The 21,655-nt window shown below is 49.7% G+C and overlaps 7 protein-coding genes across 7 annotated transcripts; 3 read left to right on the top strand and 4 right to left on the bottom strand.

Moving 5' to 3' along the window:
* Positions 1–707: 707 nt before the first annotated feature.
* On the bottom strand, positions 708–1,209 carry TrAFT101_008556 (uncharacterized protein; the record flags this gene model as incomplete). The annotated part of the gene is made up of 1 exon (XM_066128372.1): positions 708–1,209. The coding sequence occupies exon 1, from the start codon at positions 1,032–1,034 to the stop codon at positions 708–710; it is 327 nt and encodes a 108-aa protein (XP_065984490.1). The 5' UTR covers positions 1,035–1,209.
* Positions 1,210–3,819: 2,610 nt separating this feature from the next.
* Positions 3,820–7,239, top strand: TrAFT101_008555 (uncharacterized protein; the record flags this gene model as incomplete). The annotated part of the gene is made up of 1 exon (XM_066128371.1): positions 3,820–7,239. The coding sequence occupies one exon, from the start codon at positions 3,820–3,822 to the stop codon at positions 7,237–7,239; it is 3,420 nt and encodes a 1,139-aa protein (XP_065984489.1).
* Positions 7,240–7,339: 100 nt separating this feature from the next.
* Positions 7,340–7,759, top strand: TrAFT101_008554 (uncharacterized protein; the record flags this gene model as incomplete). The annotated part of the gene is made up of 1 exon (XM_066128370.1): positions 7,340–7,759. The coding sequence occupies one exon, from the start codon at positions 7,340–7,342 to the stop codon at positions 7,757–7,759; it is 420 nt and encodes a 139-aa protein (XP_065984488.1).
* A 5,678-nt stretch (positions 7,760–13,437) lies between these two features.
* TrAFT101_008553 (uncharacterized protein) lies at positions 13,438–16,086 on the bottom strand. The gene is made up of 2 exons (XM_024899911.2): positions 15,607–16,086; positions 13,438–15,499 (listed from the first exon to the last, which is right to left on the bottom strand). The coding sequence occupies exons 1-2, from the start codon at positions 15,785–15,787 to the stop codon at positions 14,040–14,042; spliced, it is 1,641 nt and encodes a 546-aa protein (XP_024762032.2). The 5' UTR covers positions 15,788–16,086; the 3' UTR covers positions 13,438–14,039.
* A 427-nt stretch (positions 16,087–16,513) lies between these two features.
* TrAFT101_008552 (uncharacterized protein) lies at positions 16,514–17,899 on the bottom strand (the record flags this gene model as incomplete). Its single annotated transcript, XM_066128369.1, has 3 exons — positions 16,514–16,882; positions 16,943–17,652; positions 17,705–17,899. 3 exons carry the CDS (start codon positions 17,897–17,899, stop codon positions 16,531–16,533), a joined length of 1,257 nt encoding a protein of 418 aa, XP_065984487.1. The 3' UTR covers positions 16,514–16,530.
* A 527-nt stretch (positions 17,900–18,426) lies between these two features.
* On the bottom strand, positions 18,427–20,643 carry TrAFT101_008551 (uncharacterized protein). Its single transcript, XM_066128368.1, has 3 exons — positions 20,304–20,643; positions 19,824–20,238; positions 18,427–19,767 (listed from the first exon to the last, which is right to left on the bottom strand). Exons 1-3 carry the CDS (start codon positions 20,487–20,489, stop codon positions 18,503–18,505), a joined length of 1,866 nt encoding a protein of 621 aa, XP_065984486.1. The 5' UTR covers positions 20,490–20,643; the 3' UTR covers positions 18,427–18,502.
* A 134-nt stretch (positions 20,644–20,777) lies between these two features.
* Positions 20,778–21,584, top strand: TrAFT101_008550 (uncharacterized protein; the record flags this gene model as incomplete). Its single annotated transcript, XM_066128367.1, has 5 exons — positions 20,778–20,797; positions 20,902–20,932; positions 21,191–21,214; positions 21,270–21,377; positions 21,429–21,584. 5 exons carry the CDS (start codon positions 20,778–20,780, stop codon positions 21,582–21,584), a joined length of 339 nt encoding a protein of 112 aa, XP_065984485.1.
* Between the last annotated feature and the right edge of the window lie 71 nt (positions 21,585–21,655).

The raw sequence follows: 21,655 nt of genomic DNA, 5'->3' as shown, positions 1-21,655 counted from the left end.
GAGGGCAGGGACCCGTTGGTCTTGTTTCAATTCCCTAAAGCAGCAAGATAGGTGGCTTCCCGTGTCGTGGTGCATGCGCATACGGGCTCTGATGTATGGATTACGATGCCTTAGTAGGTACAGTAGTCCAGCCCGCAGCCAAGGGGGACTTCGTATCCCGCAGCCTCAATTTGCACTACTGCGGCTGCTAAACTGATACTCGTCCACCAAGGTCGCAGTAGCAGCAGTAGTAGGACGAACCCAGGCCCCTCTTCTGTCACTCTAATTTTTTTTTCTCTCTGGGCTTCGTGCAGAAAGATTGTCGAGGGCCAACACCAAAACGCCGGGGCCAAACAGCTCATCTTCGCCGATCTCTGCTGTCTCGTTGGTTGATTGTGCTGTTTCATCTTCTTCGCCGGGGCACACAATGGCGCTTACAGAAAAAACGTTGCGCCGCTGTCATTCGCTCTTCACATGTACAACGTGATCACCGGGCAATGAGAGGGATCAGCACCTTAAAGCCATAGCCGTTTGTGCTTCCATACAGTTGCAGGCTTTGTAGGGACTGCTGGGAGAGCAGATAGAGCCAGCCCCCCGGAATTGTCCGAGAGGCGCCGCCGTCTAGAACCTGCTCCATCGTGAAGCTGCCAGTCAGGTGTAGGAGTCTATATGCTTGGGCAGCAGATACAACAGGGCAGACGGTCTCAGTCATGATCCAGCGTGCAGCTTCACCGGTCTGAAGGGTCTGAAGGGTCTAGGGGGCGTTGTAAACCCACGCTTTGATTGTCCGAGATCGCTGGTGTTGTCCTGACGTGGCAGCGCGAAGAGTGATCAGCTGCGCCAACAAAAGAAGAGCACGGAACCAATAAAGCGTCACCTTGCTGAAGCGTTGTTGAAGCACAGCCGAGGATCATCATCATGAGGAACAAGTTGGGGTCCTGAGAGAGGAGGCTGTGACGAGTAAGAGGCTCAAGAGTTGACATGTTGCACGGACGTAGTCTCATACGGTTGAACAGACCCAAGTTTAGTTGCCTTTTGGCTGATATGCCGTGCATACCTTACCATTGCTGTAGGTGAACTGCAGTTCACACTACTGTAGACGTACGCATAAAAATGTCGATACATTCTAGATAGCGCACGCAATGATACGTGTAACAGTGCACTAGCAGGTGTCATGAATCGTCTGCCCTCGTCCGACATCTGACGTCTTCATGTACTCATGCCAAACCGCTGGGCCCATGGACAAGCCCTCCGAATGCCATCTGTGATTCGCTGCCGCCGTCCTTGGAGAAGATGATAATTACTAGGGATCAAGCTAAGAGCCCGGCGATCGTCATTGAGACATACTTTTTAAACCATGATGATCAGGAGAGGCACAAATTGTCCAAATGCCCATGGCACTTTCGGTATGCCGGCGTGCCCAACATTGAGGCCGGCTTATCCCAGATAGATTGCAAGGACACTGGCCGCCTATTGCCACCGGCTCCCCGGCAACTTCTAGCCCAGACGAACAGCCTTCTTTTTACTGCTCTATTCTTTTTTTAACCCTTTTTTCCAGGCCTCGATGAGATTAGTAACGAACGGCGGCAGTACCTACAGTACGTGCCTTATACCTAATGCTGCTTCTGCGAGGTGCTAGTCCCGGTGGGCGTTAGCGGAGGAGCCCCCATGCAACGGAGCGCGGGGTGGATAAGAAACCTAGTGGTAAGTTAATGCGCATCTCGAGGAGGAGGGCTGGACACATGGCTGCTAAGGTACCCAGCGACGGCCGGTACCTCGACCACAGCGCTCTCAAGGTACCTGCAAAGACCCCAATCGCTAGCCACACCCTACGCCGGGGCTTCCGTCGTCGTCATTCCTAGTCCCTGGCCGTCGCTGGAAATGCTGCTGCTCAGGCGTTAATCTCTCAAGAGGAACTGCTGCAGCGCACCCCTTGGCTAGCATACCCTCTTGTGCTTTTGTAGAGGAGCATTGCCCGCCCTTGAGCCAGGCTGTACTCATACCAACGTGCTAGGAGGGAGGGAAAGAAGATGTATTTTTGATCTCATTACCCTTTTATCTTGGGTATTTTAATTTCGCGATGCAGCAGCCACGTACTCGCCAGAATTAGAACTCGAGCAGTACCTTAGTAGCTTGCACACCGAGTATCCGCCTACAGCTGAGGGCGGCAGCTACAGCTTACATTGGCACAGCACCTGTTTACCTCGAGCACCAGCTGCTCGGACTGCTTCCGCCTGAACGCTGAAATTGCATGGATGTTTGTCGCCTCACTTTTCCCTCTGACGTGTTGACCTGACGTGATGGACGGGCTCTTCCATTGCATTGACGCAGCATTGTCGGTGGCCCCCTTGTTTCTCCTTGTCTCTCACGCTCCAATCCCGCGCTGTCAAAGGGCCTCACCGGCGCTCCGCTTGTGCTTGGCCAAGGGCCTCGAAAGCACAGCTCTCCTGTGAAATTTCCCGACTGCTGTGAGTAGGTACCCATCAGTGCCTGAAGGGGGAGAGGGAGGGGGGTACACAAAAGAGGAAAAAAAAAAAGAAAAAAAAAAAAAGAAAAAAAGAAAAATAAAGAAAAAAAAATTAGCTTCTAGGCGCAATAAGTCACGCACCCCCCTCCCGCAGATGCCACGCCATTTGTCTGCACGCATTATTTAGTAGCGGTACTTTGCCCGTTTTACCTACACGCCCTCCCACAAATTCTACTTGTACATCCCGCAAGCCATTTTGACTCAACGCTCTCAACTACTTTTGTGTTTCAACCTCCATGCTCAAAAACATTTCCTCTTCGTCCCACGGCTAAGATATTGCCAAATCGTCAACTGAACTCCCTTCGTCAAACCACTGCATATACAAAGGCATCACCATACTGCTTCCTTGCATTGGCTCGTTGTTTATCCGGACATAGCACGAAAAACTCCAAGACGTCCCTTGCCATCGTTACATCCGGTCTTCGATTTGCCTCTTTGCGGCTCTTATTAAGAGATAGTCAGGCTCGTCTTGCAGCTTGTCAACCCAAAGCTCACCCTCTATTTAAGCCAGCATCTTCGTCGCCTTTTGCTGTCGGCGGTCCTGCTTCAGCTTCTCTCCAGCACGCTGCCTCCGAAGGCAAGACAAGACACCAAACAGCAACATCGTCATCAAGCCTCGAGCCTGCGTCTCGCAAGAATAGCCGACTCGCCCCCAAAGGCTCGGCAGGCTGTGTCGCATCGTATAGTTGCCTCGCAGCTTCGCGCGCTTTGCCCGTCCTTCCTGCAGCACCTCCAAGACATAGGCCTGGGGTCAGTACCCAAAGCAGCGACTTGCATACGGATACAATTCTGCCACCTCACAGCCTGTCGCGACCTGGCATTGCCTGACCAGGTCAGATCTGCCCCCTAGTCTACGCTTTTGACGCTCCGAGCCACCCTTGACAACGGCCCACCGGACTGACGCCAGCGTCTGCAGCAGCTACAAACACAGGACGTGTGTGTAGAAGGCCAATTCGCCTACCCTCAACGGCCGCCTTTGCCCTCGACCCTACAAGTTTAATTGTACATACTCTTCGTACCTGTACGCCCTCCTTCATTCACCCCTGGCCAGGACGACAATCCGCAAGGGCTGGCCGCGGATCTACCTGTTTAGACCTTTTTTACATCCCCCCCCCCCCGCAGTCCCCCAGATCGCTACAATATGCATACCGGCACAGCTCAAGGCTTATAAGGGTCAATCCACCGACTAAAACCTCGAGGCTTGCCTCTGCCATGAGCTTGCTATTCACCTACATACCATCTCGGTCATGATGAGTAGCAACACAGATTCAACTCGCTCCTCTACACCTCAAGCATTGGGCTCTAGTAGCATCATGCCTTCACAATCCAACAAGTCTCATCGTCCAAACCCTAGCCACGTCCAGACAGCCTTCCACGCGCAGGGTCCCGAGGCAGCTCCTGCATCTGCCATCAGCGCGTCCACTGGAGCTTCCAATTCACAGCATGGATCTCCAATCATGTCTCCGGGACCTACCATTCTCACCTCCAATTCCTCCATCCAGGCCTCGCCCGAGTCCATGCGCCCCCAAGATGATGTCCAGGGCCCTTCCGAGGACTTCCAGCTACCTGAGTCCATCATCTCACCGAAAACAAGCATAACTTCACTAGGACCCAGCGTATCAGGAAGCCCGAGTGCTCCTTCCGAGGCCCTCTTCAGTACCTATACAGCATCTATTACTACTACGTCGATTACAACAAACAACAGCAACAATAGCGCCGTCGGTACCTCCAAAAATCTAATTCGAAGCCTATCCAGCCGAGCATCAAGGCGGTTATCCAAAGGAAGGCGACAATCCTCAGCCGCTTCCTCAAGCCGCGAAACTAGTGTTGGTCCCTGCTTCTGGCGGAGGCGCAGTGACAGCAATTCAACTGCCCCCCCTGAGTATGGTCTTACCGACACTGATTCTGGCTCCGAAATAGTCAGCATCGATGATAACTATCCCTACCGCCAGCCCTATGTCCATGATCCCATCCAAATATCGCCACCGAGGAGCGCATCGGGCTCCATCAGCAGCGGCTCTAACACTACGGTTGGGCCTGTAACTCCATTACAGCTACGAAAGGGAACTCCGCTCAAAAAGGTATCCAAGAAGAATCGCTCCAAGCGCATACACCTTCTTTATGACCCAGCGACCAACAAAATGAAATGGGATGCAAGCCGTCCACAAAAGTTTCTCCATGTTGATGAAATAAGAGAGATTCGGACTGGTTCCGATATCCAGCAGTACGCTCGTGATTTTGGTCTTTCAGAATCGGAGGAGCGGTCAAGATGGTTCACCATCATCTACTCCGTGCCAGAGAAGTCCAAAGGAAAGTTCCTACACCTCGTGGCTGATAACGAGGAGACCTACTCAGTATGGGTCACGTTTCTCGAGGCCATGCTGAAGCATCGCCAAGAGGTGATGGCTTCCTTGATGACTTTCGATGAGAAGGCCATTGCCCAGTACTGGCAGACAGAGATGATGAAGCACAACTCCGAAGATCAGGAAGAGCTTGATATCACCGGCGTCATGCGAGTGTGCCAAAACCTACACATTTACAGCTCTCAGTCGACTCTTCAGTCTAATTTTCGACTCGCCGATGCCCGGCGAAACGAAAAGCTAAACTATGACGAGTTTCTCGAATTTGTTCGCCTCATGAGACAGAGACAAGAAGTCCACCGTCTTATGCAAATTCATGCTGCAAGGCCGAATGTTGGGCTTACCTTTGAGGAATTCTTCGAATTTCTTACTGAAGTTCAAAAAGAAGACGTTAGCGATCCGAAGGCGCGGGAGATGTGGGAGAGTACCTTCAACAGGCTTGTCCGTAAACATAGAAATGACAACACAAGTGCTACAGTCAGTGCCGATGAGCTGAACACCCTATCGGAGACGGCATTTACCGGATTCTTGAGCTCTAGACAGTTTAACATGCCCACCATAGACGAGCAGCGCGAGTTTACGCTAGATCGACCCATGAACGAATACTTCATCTCCAGCTCGCACAATACCTACCTCCTTGGACGCCAAGTTGCAGGCCAATCTAGCGTCGAAGGGTACATTTCCGCCCTTGTACGGGGCTGCCGCTGTGTTGAGGTTGACTGCTGGGACGGCGGTGACGGCCAACCCTTGGTCGTCCACGGACACACGCTCACTAGCTCAATAGGCTTCCTTGAAGTCATGAACACCATTAACAAGTATGCATTTGTGAAATCAAAGTTTCCGCTTTGGATTTCCCTCGAGGTACACTGCAGCCCTGCGCAGCAGGCTATCATGACCAAAGTTATCAGGGACACATTTGGCGAGAAACTTGTTACAGAACCTCTAGATCCAGACTCTTCCAAGCTGCCTTCTCCCTCTGAGCTCATGGGGCGCATTCTTATCAAAGTCAAACAGCCACGAATGGCGGCCAGGAGTGAGACTATGAGCAGCGATAGTCTAATGGGGATGGGTCGAAAGCGCGGAAACAGCGTCGGCTCTCCATTGGCAAGATCGGCTACCGCCGAGTCCAACACCGCTGCCACCACCCAGTCTCTTCCTCAGAGCCCTATGATGGCCCCTATCAACGCCAGCCGCAAATTTACGGGTAACGGCCAAAAAATAAACACCATCAACGAAGGTCAGGTGCAAGAGCTGCTGGGAAACAACAGCGACTCAGATAGCGGAAGTGAGAACGGCTCGACCAAGGGACTCAGCAACATTATTCCTGATCTAGGCAAGCTGGGAGTGTACTGCGCGGGCCTCAAGTTTGCCGGGTTTGAGGCACCAGCAGCTAAAAAGTTCAACCACATCTTCTCTTTCATGGAAAGCAGTTTTGCAAAGAATTCCAAGACTAAGGAAGACAAGATGCAGTTGAACCTCCACAACATGCGGTACCTTATGCGCGTTTATCCTGACGGCTCACGATTGACTTCAACCAACTTTGACCCGCTCACTTACTGGCGCCGTGGCGTTCAGATGGCTGCCTTGAACTGGCAAACATTTGACATGGGCATGCAAGTCAACCAAGCAATGTTTGAGGGTGGTACGGATTCATCCGGATACGTCCTCAAGCCCGATGAGCTTCGCGACATTCAAGTGCTCCCGAACGACGCTGCTGTCAACGCAGCTATTGCACAGGGCAAAAAGGAGCGATCCGTCGTGTCATTTGGCATTGAGGTTGTCTCCGCTCAGCAGTTGATGCGACCTGCCAATTTGCCTGCCAATAAATCCATGGACTTTTACGTTGATGTCGACGTATTTCACGCAAACGACAAGCGAAACAAGAAGGACAAGGACCTTGAGCTGAGCCATGAGCCCGACTCGCCTCTACGACAGCATACTGAGGTGATTCGTGAGAATGGCTTCAATCCCATGTTCAGCAATGGCCAGTTCCGCTTCAAGGTTACAACTAAACACCCAGAGCTAATCTTTGTTCGCTGGTCAGTCAGGCTATCCAACGATGGCGACTACAACAACAGCGCCAAAGATAAGCCTCCAATGGCTAGCTACACGGCTAAGCTCTCCAATCTCAAGAACGGGTATCGCACACTGCCTCTTCTCAACCATGCTGGCGAGCAGTACCTATTCTCCAGCCTGTTCTGCAAGATTGACATTGAACCTATTGAAAAGAAATTTATTGATGTCCCCCGCCCCGTTCAAGAAGGAGGTAGCAAACTAAACCGCTTAGGCGGCATTTTTGGGCGAAACAATACCAGCCCTCGAAGCACCATTGAGAGAAGTAGCATGGAGAAACGCAGTTTTGACAGCAACTAAGAGCCGAGCTGCCTTATTGTCTAACTCTCAACATGCAATTACGAAGGCTTCTATTCTTTGTCTCATTGGACAACAATAAAAAAGGCCTTTTTTTTCACATATGTTGATACGAGGCTTTGTTACGAGAATATCCCCGCTCTTCCTTGACCCCATTCCCAAAATCGACGCCTATCCAATGCTGGCGCATTTCAACGCTGAGATTTTCAAGGGGGGGTTCAATATTTTTTTTTTCTTTTTCTATTCTTCTAGTCATGCCTGGGCTGGTCACTACCCGCTGACGCTTACCTTTTTTGGTTCTTTTGTTCTTTGTTATTTTTTTTTTACTGTTTCTTCAATTGGCGGCAGAAAAATATTCTTTGGCGACTTTATGCAGAGCTCATACGCCATATGTCTTCTTATCACTATTTTGTGGACTTTTTCTCCTTGTTCTTTTTTTCCTTTTTCATGGACAGCATGGCGCGCGGGACTAAAAAGCGAAACTGAATACCCACCCGTTGTCGACTTTGGGGGGTATGAATAACATTTGTACACTTTCTTCTTTTGGCTTTTTGCTCTTTCTATTTACTTTTCTTGGTTTGTTTTTATGATGGAATGCAAAGGACTACCACAGCGTCCGAGGGAATGCATACACCACCTCTTGTTATCTGTCTATTGACAGATAAAGCATTTGCATAAGGAAAGGGCACACATGAAAGGCATAACTTAGACGGGACAGGCAAAGGGAGTCACACTAGCTTTTTCTTTTTCTTTTTCTTTTTCTTTTTTTCCTTTTTTGTCTCTGATTTATTTTTATGTTTTTTTGTGCGTTATTAAGTAAGACGAGGGTCATATTACTGGTCAGGAGAGAAACAATCTGGTTTTGTACAAACAGACGATACATGTGAAGAGAGCGTTCAGGGATTAAGTGTCGAAATGGATCTTTTCATCAATGATGATGCATACTGCTGCCTTGTGTTGTGTTGGACCATTTAGCGTTGGCGTTGCAAAATATGTTGTACTTTTTTCTTTTCTTTTTCTCTTTTGGCACATCGGAAAGCCCGATCTGATGATACACGGGCAAACGGGAGGGGCGGGGGGGAGAAGGCACAGAGCACAATATGGTCAAGATGGAAAGGGGGCATTTTGGGAATGATGACAGGAGGGTCTGTATGAGTACCCATCTACGAAGGAGGATTGATTATGAGGGCATTTCTCAAAGCCAGTCAGTCTACATTTAGCAACAGGGACGCCTTTACGAAAGAGGGATTATGTATTGTTATTATTAGTATTGAAACGAGAGCGACAGCACATGCATTGTTGCTGCGATTGCATGAAACGGCGGATTGAGGCGCATTACCGCGATGAGTACGAATTACTTGGCATATTTTGGAATATATATAGCGAAATGTGGATCCAGGTCGTGTCTAAAAGAGGCCTCTTTTTTTGGCTTGTGCTTTTTTATTTGTAAAGTGACGTGAGGAAAATGTATGTACCATTGAGGCAGGACATTTCATACCGAGACGTCAGGCCAATAGTGTGACTTACAGCGTATGCACTTTTGGTGTGCCTTACACACGGGGCAGCAGTTGATCATAATAACAAGTTTGGCAAATTGGGGTTTATTTCGGGCCGCTAAAAGAAATGGATAATCAGCTCAGCAGTTGTCATACAAGTTGGAGCACGATGGTGAAACAGAGAGAGAAGAAGGGTGATGACATGACATGCTAAGTCCATGGCTATTAGGAAGAGAGTAGGCTTTATTTGGAGGGGGGCGAGACAGGATAAATCCCACCGGTTGAGATATGCAATAAGGAGATTGGTTTGAGTTATTCATTGAGTAGGTGGGAAGAGAGATGATGTGATTTAACGAGGCTGGCGTCGAATGATTTTGAGTTTCTGGTTAAGTAGGTAGTAGGTAGTTTCGGAGTGTGGTTTTGAGATTGACAACTACATACAAGTATAGTCGATACTCACTGGGTAACTCCCTGGGAACCAAACCACAGTGGTTACCTATTTTACAGTATCTCTTTGCTCTACAGTTGAGTCTCTGTACTGTAATCTAGCTGTGAACGGTTCTCGTTTACTAATAAGGGGAGTCTAAAGCAATGGAGGTGGTGGCGTGTTCATGTCGCAATGGTGGCTTGTGCTTATTATGCGGCCCTATATGCCTACTAGGTATCTCTAAAAAGAGGCATATAATATAAAGTAAAGGGAAAAAGAAATGGGGGGTGGCTCCGCTATCGAGGTTGAGAGAAAAGGACAGGTTTTACTTTGAGGATTTGCATATCTTTGTAAAAAATACTCCGTACACGATGGAATTAGGGGAGGGGGCAGAGAGAGAGAGGGTAATACTCCCGTGGGTACATTTTCTGTAAGTGGTGCCGTAGTGCGTGGCTTGGCACTTGGACGATACTGTTTTGCATGGGCAATTTTTTGTTTTCCTCGGTATGTACCAACGGTGGATTGGCAGAAATGACGTATGTTCTGTTTCTTTGTTTTAAAAGGAGAAGAGGGGGTTAATTTGGTGACATGTCCCCCCCCTTCCCCCCGTACCCTTCTCTGTGGATGGGCAATTTTATCGGCATTTCGATGGGCAAAGGAGAAATGGATTGGCGGTTTATCAGTGATGTGCAAGGAGCCAAAACCGAAACCAGATGTTTCATGACAGCGGCCTAGTTCAAGACAGCTTAGCTAATACAAGAGCAACTCTGGAGGAACTCTGCAAGCGGTAGTAATACATGAAAGAAGAGGGGGGGAGAAAGAAAAAAAGAGTAAAGGAGAGTGGATGCAAAGGGGAGTGTGTTTAGGCAAGTTCTACAGAAGAAGAAGAAGAAGAAGAGACAGACAGATAGTATGTACTACTACCACGGGTTTGAAGTTGCTTCGGTTATTGCCATGTTTGGTTAAGGGGACCAGAGCCGTTTGAAACGGAGCTTCGCGGCTCTAGCGGAAAGTTTTGCGAAGCAAGGTGGCGAGAAGAAAGGTTGAAGAGCCCAATTGGTGTGTGCGTATAGAGCTGGAGTGATGCATTAAAAACATGCAACAGTTTTTGTCTCTTTCTCGTGGAAGGCATCATGTACATACATACCTATGCGTGATATGATATGACTTTACGGGGCTCATTTTTGAGCAATTCTTGATGCTTGAAACAGCGGGGAAGTAACCGTGACTTGATACCTGGAGACGTGACTTTTTTTTTTGCTTTGTTTTAACGTTGCATACGAGAGCGATACGAAGCGAGATTCCCGCCAAGGGGGAGCCAAAGCTTGTTAGCAGCTATGCCCTGTGCTGTGCCGCCATGTTTGTACATATGTTATGCTTGCGAGCGCTGTATTCGGGCTGTGCTCCGAAAGCAAAATAAAAAAACATGTAAGCACTTAAATGGCATTGCCCTTTTTTTCTGCCTGCTTTTCGTGTGTGTGTGTGTATTGATTGCATGAATGTGCATGGCAGGCCTTAAACCCAGCTTGTATTAGTTTTCCAGTGATGTCAAAAACTGTCAAAAGGAATGAGCAGGACTAAAGTCTCCGAGTGGACAGCTTTCCCCAATATTGCTTTTTTGTGTGCCTCTCTCTCTCTCTCTCTCTCTCTCTCTTTTTAAGGTTGGTAGCTTTGAGCTTCTTTTCTAATAGCCGTTTGAAATGCAAAGCAAAAAAAAAAAAAAAAAAAAAAAAATGGCGAGGATCGCGGTCCGCGTTTCTCTCTTCCTCCGTGGCTTAGCCTTAGCCCATGGCGCCGGCCAAATCTTGAGAGAAAGGAGGGGGAAGGGAAAAATACGCTTAATAATGTCCGTTTTTTTTTTTTTTCTTTAAACACAAAAAAAAAATCCCCGCCGTGGAGAAAAGAACGGAGAATGGAAGATGCGGAGAAGGAGTACCTAGAAGCTGCTCGAAAGGCATTGCTGGACGTGGTTTAGGCTGCCGTCTCTCCAGGCAGAAGAGGGACGTTTTTCTGACATGCGGACTTTGTGAGGGGGATCTACAGTGCAGAACGCCTTGTGTCAAGATTAATGCAGAGCCAAAAGAGAATTGATGGGAATACCAAAAAAAAAAAAAAAAAAAAAATTAATAAATAAAATACAATAAAATAAATAAAAATTAACAAGTTAATATTAGAAAAGTAAAATAAATAACGTTTTCAATATTGTTGGGTTTATACGCCTTGATTCCGAGCCGCCACGTCTGAGTCTCGAGACCGAGCAGGTTACAGAGTATCATCACCATGGGCAAGAAAAAGAAAGGGCGTGTGGAATGGGGGGGAAAAAGGAGTTAAACCACAAAGAGAGGGCAAAGAAGAGAGAGAAAGGTACTTGATGGATCAAGGCCGGCCAAGTACCTTTTCCACAGCAATACTTTGACTCTAGTATCGCAGCGACATGTGCTGGCAGCCGTTTAGCTTCCCCTAGTCTACCATCTAATAGAGCTTCGTTTTAGTGTAGCTCGGCGTGCTTGAAGGATTTACCTGTTCCTCTTGGAACGGCCAGCTCATAAACGTGTCGTGCTGGGGTTCGCTGCTATTGCCGGGGGAACTCTCTGTTAGCAGCGGGTGGTGTGCCTGTAAACTTTTTTCTTTCCGCTGCTGCTGCGCGCGCTGGGCTCTGGAGGTGGTGGTTGGTGCGCGCGATCCTTCTGGGGGGGGGAGCCCCATGGCGATAAAACACGCCAAGCCCTCTGCGAAAGCCTTACTTTTCTCAGCTCAGATGCGTTGATCTTGGTGAGGGTGAGGGTGAGGTGAGGGGGGCCAATTTGATGTGTTTTTGTTTCCACTATACGCCAATATCATACGCATGACACAGCAAAAGCTGCTTCATCTACGCATTCATTTACACGAAAACCTTGGCAATTCAAAAAAAAAAAAAAAAAAAATACGACAGATGCAGGACTCAAACAACCCCCCCCCCCCCCCCCCCCTCTGCATAAACAAAAAAGACCATTATTCTTTTTTTTTTTTTTTTTGGTCTTTTTCAAATCCTTGTATACTGCAGTGCGCACAATTCGCAGTGCTGAATCCGCCGGGCTCTCTGCCTGCTTTCAAAGCTGAGATTATTACCCATTTCCCAAAATTGATATACAGGTAATGAATGGTACACGAGAATCCCAATCCTCGCATTTCCTTGGCAGGAAAACGAGAGAGAGAGAGAGGCAAAATAAAAGTGACCAGGGAGGGGCGTATACATGAGCTGAGCTGAGCTGAGCTGAAGCACCAAGTCAGAAAAGACGCGGAAACGACGGGGCGAGATGCTCAAAATACAAACAAAAAAAAAAAGTAAAAGGTAAATTGCGTGAGCGCAAATGACGAAGTTATTCGAGCATCATTACAGCACCACGTATCTGCTGAAACACAGGGGTGTGGGGAAATACATGGCCGGTTGTACCTTTTTTACTACCTCTGCTAGTAATAACTTGCCCTGGCCCTGAGCCCCCAGCCTAGCGGATAACGGGTTCCGTGGCTCCGGCTCTCCTCTCCCACCCCTGTTAAAGCCAAAAAGGCAGCAACAGCAGGCTTTCTTCGTTTCCTTTTTTCCCACTAGGGCAAGAAAAAGAAACATGGTTCATCCATGTTGGAAGCAAGTTTCTTTCTTCTTCTTGCGTATTGACCACGCTCCGCACTAGTACGTATGTAGTGCGTGCGTACTAGCAGTTTCGCCGCGTGTTCGAAGCAGCCTTCCTGCGAATTCCCTCTAATGGAAACCGCGCGGACACACGCCCCCCCCCCCCCCCCTTTTTTCATCTTCTCTCCGCCCCTTTTTTCCCACTATACGAGTACATAGTATACTGTATCGTATCTTGGGTAGTGCTGCCTATCAGCCCTTTCTCCCCCGCAAATTGAGTTCTTTTTATTGTGTGAAAGAAAAAGAGGTCATCTCGTTGTAGTTTAGTTTAGTAGACTTTTGGAAAGAGTCAGCGTGTCGGCGAGTCGGCGCCGAAGTAGCGTCCGCCGGCGCGCATGAGGAAACACGCGAAAAACTGGAGAGGATAGTTGTACTGTCGATTGGTAAGAGAGGGAGACAGCTGGGGGAAAACGGCGTGAAGAAGGGAGGGGGGTGCGTGATTGTGAGACTGGACAATGAACAAAGTCCGGCCAACGGTGCCGAACAAGCGTGAGCTTTTATAACTGAAGCAACAGTTTGAAATGGCAGACGGCACTAGAGCGTCAATTGCAGCTATACTAAGTAAGAGCAGCCAGTGAATGGTGAAAAAAAAAAAAAAAAAAAAAAAAGGCCCTTGAGGTCGTTTTTGCTGCTTCTCTAGAAAGGAAAAAGGGGGTGAGAAGCCCATCTCACCATCCTCTAATAGAACAACATCAAACTAGCTTCGTATATTACCCATACATTATCAGTAAACTCGTATCAACGCTATATATCTGGTGCTCTAGCAACGATGCAGACATCCGTTCTCATCAAAAAAAAGGATAGGGAAAGTGGCGTCAAAAACAAAACTTAGTCCTCTTCCCTCGTTCCCCGATTTTTCATTCTTCCCATCTCCATGTCAGCAGTGTATATCCATCTAAAATAGTCCCATTCTTTCTTTTCCTGTCTCTGGGACGAACTGATTAGGATCCTTTATCAAAATCTTCCAACTTGCTTCCTTCCCCTTCGTCCCATTTGCCGCTGTGATGTAAAAGCCGTAATTAGACAAGTAAGCAGAGTACAAAAAATAGCAAAATAATTAAGAATTAAACCAAAGAGATTCGAATAAATAACTCGCCATTTAAAAGAAAAATTGGCATGGTTTATATCGAACAAGAACAAAATTAGAAGAAGAAGAAAACATCTTAATCAATATAAAAAAGCCAGGTAGAGGGGAAAGGAGAAAGGGACTTCAATCCACTCCATCGTCATTCAGCTCGGCGCTCGGGGTCACCACCGGGCTGCTGTGACCGCTGCCTCCGCCGCTCTGCTGGCTGCCCTGGCGTAGCATTCCGCTCGCGCCGCCGCGTCCCCACGGCCGTGTATTGGTCACCACGCTCATAGCCACCCGCTCAGCTTCGAGCCGGCTGGCCGCCGTATGCTGGTGCTTGCTAGCAGTAATAGTGCTCTGCTCCTCGTCGTCCGTGTCCAGCAAATCATCGTCGTGTGGCGCCGCATGGCCCCGCGGACTAAGTCTTCGCAGGGGCACATCCTGCGACGCATCGGCGTACAGATTCGGGTCTCTACCCAGAATGCGGTCCGCCTTGCTCTGCGTCCTTCTCGCGCCGCCGTTGGCTCCGACAAGAGGTGCGCGGCTGTGGTAGTTGCCCGTGACATCCGCCGTCGCTGATGGGATATCCTCGCCGTGTCCCCAGCCTGCGTTGATCTCGCGCTGTCGCTGCTGTTCGCGTTCGTTTCTCAGCCTCTCACGCTCCGAGACCCATCGGGGGTTAGCCTCCCAGCTCCAGCCGTCGCCCGTCGTGTTGCAGATAGGGAGGAACCACAGGAGCGGGCTGGGCCCAAAAAGGTGCAGCAGGTTTCGCTTCCAGCCAAGGTCAAAAGCATTGGGCAGCTTCTCCGAATCCTGTTCGTCAAGGTATTCCTCATATCGCTTGCGGCTCTGGTATCGTTCCAGCTCCTCATACGACATCTGGACGCGAGGGGGTTCCTGTGTCGAACGCCGCTCTTCGCCCTCTTCGCGGTGCGTGATGCCAGGCAGTGCGCTCGCATGAAAGTCTACAAACTGTCTCGCTTGCGGGATTCCGTTGGCGAGGCCCTGCGCCTGGTGAAGAGTCCTCTTCACTGTTGACAAATATCTAGTCTTCTCCAGGCATTCAATCGTCGTCTGGTTCCTGCGCGCGAGGATGATGTGCCATGTTGTGAATGCGCCCACGACGAGTCCAATAATTCCACTCATGACGGCCAGCATGATAAAGTTGACCGGCAGCAGCGTATCCAGATACTTGGAGTCGTCCATCACCTCCACCCAAAACCACGTACCGCTAACCGCAAAGCAGTAAAAGGAAAAGACGGTGGTGTAAATCAAGAAGAGCAGAAAGGGCTTATAGTTGCGCAGCCCGATACACGTCGCCAGCCAGGGACAGTGGTGGTCCATCTTGAGAACGCATCTGCGGCATGTCGAGCAGTGGTGCGTGCGATCCGGCTTCCGCGCCTGGCACTTTTTGCAGAATCGAATTTCGCCATTGCTCTTAACAGTGAAGGACGTTGCTACGCGATTCTGGCCACTGCTTGTGGGGAGAAGGCCATAGCCGTCCTCGTTGACTGTTGATCCGGGATCTGTAAAGACAGCTGTTGTGTAGGACCAGTTGAGTAGTAGATAGAGCGCGACGCCGAAGAAAGAAGATGTCGAGCCTATGTTTTTTTTCCCACGCCAAGGCTCTGTGTCAGCAGTTTTCCTTCTTTTTTTCCCCCTTCCTTTTCAAACTGATAGACATCATGATGCTTCATTCTTCACGTACCTATCCAGCGGCTCTTCTCAGTCTCCTTTCCAATCGTCACCACCACCCAACATGCCCACGAGGTCAAGCTGTAGACAAATGCCAGAGGCAAGTATCTGGCGGTGGTGCAGCAAGCCCGCTCGATTCTGCGCGCCCAACGGAACGCCATACTAGGGTTGTCGCTTAACGACTCGTCTTCCATTAAAACAGCCGGCAACCCGACGTCTCCGCTTGCGCTCGCTCGCTCGCTTCTGTGGCACTGGGTGTTCCTCCTTTTTCCCCCGTGCTGTATCTGTGCGCTCAGGATATCGTGATATCGCAGTCGCCCGTATCGATCGTCGCGGACCCCGTCTCTCGTTGGTCCAAAGGTCGGCCTCGAAATGGATTCTCAACCATTCGGCTCGGCGGTGGAGATTAGCTGCGATGTGTCAAATCGCACATTTGACGACGGGGCTGTGCGATTGATTGCGTCTCGTAATCAATCTGACTGGTAATCCTAGGGAGATGCTCAATTCGTACACCTTGAGATGCTTAGGTCATCCAGGGGGCCAGTTTGAATTTCGGGAAATGTCCCGAGTCGCCGGAGAGACGCTTTACCCTGTAGGGCTGCCAACACCTGCCTGGCTGGCGCTGTGGCTGTCATCTACGCACTGAGGCACACAGACAAACAGAATACCCTACAGCGTTTTACATGTTTTCCCAGATATTTGACAAGACAAAAAGAAGAAGAAGCAAGCAACGCCGTATTGGTCTAAAATAAAACTTTTATTCACCGGATTCTTTAAAATGCTCTTGCTCAATACTATTATTAATTCTGACGGCCATGTTTGGGCGTCAATGTCTGGCGCTACAACCTTCAACTATCATCTGAAAGATCCCTCAGCATTCATGTATCCTCAAAACAAGGAATATTCTCCATGGTAGAGCAGGAAATGCAAGCATCTTCTACCAGTAGGTATCCTTTCCATCCTCAGCATCCATCGGATACTTGATCTTCTCCTTGATAGTTTCACCACGGAGCTTCTGCTTCATTTGTTCCGAAGTCGTGTAAATGATGCTTCCGCCCTGGTGCCGAGTTCTCTCTATATCGACAATCCCCGCCGTCAGTTGGTCCATAAACGTCTCATAATGAGCCGTGTCCTGAATATGGCACTTGGAGCCCTTGGCCTCTGCGTGAGAAGTGATGCCTGTCAAAGTCTTGAATATCCTGAGGCAGCTTGGGCACCTATACTTCCTATTTCCATGAACGGGTGATTTGAGGTGGCCAACAAGGCCGCCTGCCGTCTTGAACGTTTTGCTACGTAATTTCATTAGCTATACACGACTAGACTTGTAATAAGAGGCGACATATTCTTACCCGCATAGCCGTTTTGGGCAGTTGAATCTCTCTGTGATGGAGCAGTAGCAGCTGGCCGCATTGAAAGACGGGTTATTCGGATCATCGGGATCCATACCTGCGACGACAGTAGTCACACCCGATTTAAAAGCTGGTCGAGTGGAAATCTGAGTCGAGTTTTGTAGTCTATCCTTGGCATTGCGCTGGCTATCGCTGAGTAGTCGTAAAGGAAGTTCGATTTGAGGTCGGGCCTCATGCTTGATATCAACCTCCATTGTCTCATCTCGTTTCACGGCTGGGCGAAAAGGAAGCTGAAACGAAAATGGCTGTTTGCCCTTTATATCATGAGCTTTATAGCTGCCAAGATTCAACCTGCTGGATGCAGCGGCTTTCGTGGGCTGGATGCGACTATCGTCTGTAATTGCCAGAGCTGGAAATTCTTCTTTGACCATCCCAAAAGATGTGGGCTCCTTGTCAACGTGCCATGGTGAGACTGTGCTATTTGCGGAAGCTGATGGCATATAATTCATGTAGTTTCCTTTGACTCTCTCCTGAGTCAGTTGCTCCAAACGTCTGGGGAATTCCAACTTCTCCTCTCGGAGTTGATCAAGAAGGGTAGTGTCGAGACGAGGACAAAAGCCTCGCTCGATGTGGTTGATCAAATTACTCAAGCGTGTAAATGGGCCACTACCACAGCCGGGACACTCGAGGTTTTGTTCAAGAGGATGTTCCTACCGAAGTGTTAGAGGAGCGTCTTCTCTTAGAGCCCTCAGGTTGACTCACCACTTGCATGTGTCGCATTTCCCCCGCAAGTGTCTTGAAATCACGCGCACAGATCTTGCAGTGGATATGATCTTCCATGTCATCATTTCGTCTCTGCTGCTTGTGCCTCAATAAATCTTCCCATTGATCGAATGCTTTATCGCAATGGTTACAGAACAAAGGTTCGTTGGAGAAAGGATCAATACTTGAATCCATGTTGCTGCATACTCGCTTGATGTGGCAGCGCTATTCTGTTAGAGGATATACCTAGTAGTTGGTTGAATCAGCCTCGAACGAAATCTAAAGGCCAAATTTGCTGAGACTGGTTGGTCTTGAGCAGTCCGAGAGCTTTGATTTGGAAGAGGCAAGACAAGGAGAGTGAGTTATCGAATTGGGGGAAGAAGAGGAAGAGGAAGAATCAGGATCATCTCTACGGAAAGGTGCTTTATACGAGGGAGATGGTACCCAGGAATCGTGTTGATGTGGCCTAAGGCATCGGCATGGCCAAGGCAACGGCAAATACGGCAGGCGCTGGGTGAGTCAGGAGATGCAAATGCTGGCGTCGGTGCTCTGAGGGAGGTACCTTTGGTACATCTATTGAACGAGAATGCACAATAGAATGCCACGCGCGTGAATAGCAGCTTTAGAACAGATGAAAAACCCCTGACTTGGCATTTCGTTTCAGCACATGCAGAGTGGCTGCCCGTTTGCAAGCTCGGGGAAGAGTAATTAGTACAAGGCATCTGGTGTGTGAGTACAGCAAGATAGGATAGGCTTTGGATCGATTTCAGCCGAGGTATGGTATAATATCTCTACTATCTACTCTGCATCTTCCATCTCGCCATAGCCATCTTCATCGTCTCCATCCCTCTCAAAGGCAGTGTGGTCCATCCCATCTTCCTCTTCTGAGCCGTTCTCGTTCTCGTCGTCATCCTCATCGCCATCGCTACCAGCTTCGGAATCCTCACTATGGGAATCCATTCTGCCAAGGATACTAGCAGCTTCGGCCTCTGCATCGACATCGACATCTGCCTCTGCATCCGCATCGTGGGAGGTAACAACAGACTGTTCCTCCGTATCGACATCTAGTCTCCTGGCACGGGGACGAACCCTGACATTATACACCTGACTCTTCTTCTTGGACGGTTCTCGACCTCGAAGCTGCGTGAGCTCTTCGTTTGTTAGATGCAAATTAGGCAATGGAAGGTGAAAGGTGGCCGAAGTAGACCGAACTGGAGTTTGATCCCCACACTGCAGCGTTGGTGCAAAGTCCTCCTTGGTGAGCTGTCGGCCAAACTGGATCGCCACTAGTTTTGTCTTCATGATGGCCTTGACCTTTGCCCACAAGCCTCCGTGATACCAGCCGCTGCTGACATCCCACGTAGGACGCACCTCTGCATTGTCCAAAAGCTCGCGGAGCAAGGGGTCCGTAATGTCGCATACCTGCCACACCTTGCCATCGGTGTGGTACGTCTCTCCGTCGAACGTGTGGCTGGCCGATAACTCCTCTACAAACTCCTTTGTTCGGCCCATCTGAGCTCTGCGTAGAGACTGCCAGGTTTGGTCTTTCCGAGCACGCTTCTGCTTTGGAAGCTTGAACATGAGGGTTTGATAAATTCGATATTTAGGATCAGTTCTGGGGTCAATTCCATAGGGAACAACTCCGTCTCTCCACGGGCCACCCTTGAACTGATAAGCCGCATAATTTAGATACTTTTTGAGCTCGTTCCAGTTTCGAAGCTTGCCAGCAAGGTGATTCAATAGAGATCGACGAGTCCACACGGGGCGATGTGCAAATGCTTCTTCAAGCTGGGCAATAACCTCCACCATCCGTGGATCCGTCATGTCTGGAGGGATTTGCGGGCCAGCAGGAGCAGCATCTTCTGTTCCTATGAAATGGCCAACTTGCTTGACCGCTGTTGTATTAACGGTACCGCCGTCCTCTGTCAAACGAACATACGGATTTTGTGAGTAGAAGTAGTTGAATGGCAAACTCATGTGCGTAAAGATGGGAGGCGGGATAATGTCTATATTCGAGCCTTGGTCAATACCAGGCGTGAATTTGAACTCTTTTATCTTTTCAACTGCGATGATGGTCAATACCAAGTTGCCAAGTAGAAGAATAGGAGATTCAAAATACCATCTCCGGGGAGCACTTGATCGACAAATCTCTGCGCAAAGGATGATTTGTCCATGTCCCAGTAAAAGTCAGCCAGACCCCTGAAGCGATGGGTATGCTTGATCAAGCCCGCAGCCTCGACGTGATATTTGTCGACATTGTCCTCCAATTTGCGCCTTAGAACTCTTGGATCATCGTGACGCCCTATGGAAAGAACATTCTCCGATGCTGGGGCTGATGGGTCGATGCCTTGAAATTCCACATCTCCCTGCCAGGGCTCATTGGTTCCACGCTTGCGCTTCCTTCCAGTCCGTTTGGGGACTGTGACTTTGAGTACGATGTTGTGAGACCTGGCATTATGTGACATGATTGGCGGGCAAAAGGGCTCATCTGGATTTATATACAATGGCACCGAGTTTCTCAGAGGATCTAGAACCTATAACAATAGGATTGTTTATGAGCGAGGAGACATATTCAGACGAGCTGCGGTTCAACACTTACATGCCTAAGTGAAGGGACCCTCCCAAATGCCCTGACGGCTCGGTCGATGTTTTCAACCACCGCGGGGATCTCAACAGCAGTGAGTTCTCTTGGCGGTATGGCATATCGGGGGGCGCCATTCTCCGTCTCTCTCGCGATGCCTTGTGAGCCGGCACCTTCTCCGGCCTCTTGGCGAGCTGAATCCATCGCAAAGAGAATTTCTCTTCTCCTCTATTTATTTCCCTTTACTCTGTACGTATTTATCTGCAAGATGATATGGGCATCCCTGTCGTAGTCGAAGCTTAGCTTATCAGGCAGCTGGAGTGCTTAGCCGCAGATTTTGTCCTGGGCGCTGAACTTGACCCCTGCAGCCGCCGCTGGAAAAGCTCAAGCTCGAGATGCACGAAACTGTTTCAATCAACAACGGGAGCTGGAATGGGGTGGCATACAGTGCATGGCCAGGCCATCGCGCACCGTATTGCTGCAACCGCTAAAATGAGGCCCTGGGTTAGGAGGTACGTAATTTACGCATCACGCGCTTGCTGGGGCGGTGCTTGGAGCTTGGAGCTCTGCACTTCCGATTGGCCAGCGGCAGAGTGCACCCTGACCTCTGCTGCAGCGGCGTTACCGTGCCAGCAGAGAATGGCACTGTACGAGGCCCTGGCCGCCGGCCTGGAAGCTTGGGCAATACAGAATGCCCAGACCCCGGGAGAGAGGCGTGGGCTGGATCAGTGTTCAGAAAGGTGTCCTGCCCATTGAATTCTGTTTGATCTGCAGGCTGGCCACCGCATCGTGTGTTTTCTGAGTTGTGCTCGTTCCTTTTTGGCGTTGATTTCAATCGCCCCAGCGGCTCTCCATACCCCTTCGCCTAGATGCAGACCAAGTAGCTCCACTGCTAATACAGGTAGGCCAGTTTAGTGAGCGGGTTACAGGTAGATGACACCGACTGCCCCTACGGCTGCCGGATCGCTGAGCAGATACCCGCAGGGCCCTGACGAGTGTCCAGCGCCTTGGAGCCTCCTCAGGCACTCGACCACGACCAGCAACTCCCCCGCGTCAACGCCTCGACGGCTAAACCTCCCAAGCTGCTGCGCCGTCCGTCTCTTAGCTCTGATCCAATCTGAGCCCGCCACTGACGCTCTGCAGTCTCTCACTCTCTATCAGCATCTCTACAGCACCTCTGTCGGCCTCTCCCTTCCTCTCTTTTGGCCGACATCGACCATCCACGGCCACCACAGCACCAATCATCGTCTCTCGACACCGGCTCTGCGCGCCCAGTCGACAATTGGCTCCTCCCGCTGAGCGCAGCTGGACCGCCCCCAATCCTGATTCCTGGTGGTTGAAGCGTGTCCACCACCTTGAGCCCCCCTGCC

Source organism: Trichoderma asperellum, chromosome 5 (genome assembly GCF_020647865.1).
Source record: "Trichoderma asperellum chromosome 5, complete sequence".
NCBI lineage: Eukaryota > Fungi > Ascomycota > Sordariomycetes > Hypocreales > Hypocreaceae > Trichoderma > Trichoderma asperellum.
This window is presented reverse-complemented; position numbering and strand designations above follow the sequence as displayed.

Bases quoted from the DNA above. Each gene is read 5' to 3' on its own strand.
- TrAFT101_008553 (XM_024899911.2), bottom strand. From the start codon at position 15,787: ATGGAAGACGAGTCGTTAAGCGACAACCCTAGTATGGCGTTCCGTTGG. The intron at 15,500-15,606 runs GTACGTGAAGAA...AAAAAAACATAG, and splicing joins TGAGAAGAGCCGCTGGATAG to GCTCGACATCTTCTTTCTTC.
- TrAFT101_008551 (XM_066128368.1), bottom strand. From the start codon at position 20,489: ATGGATTCAGCTCGCCAAGAGGCCGGAGAAGGTGCCGGCTCACAAGGC. The intron at 20,239-20,303 runs GTAAGTGTTGAA...CTATTGTTATAG, and splicing joins GGGTCCCTTCACTTAGGCAT to GTTCTAGATCCTCTGAGAAA. The intron at 19,768-19,823 runs GTATTTTGAATC...CCATCATCGCAG, and splicing joins TCAAGTGCTCCCCGGAGATG to TTGAAAAGATAAAAGAGTTC.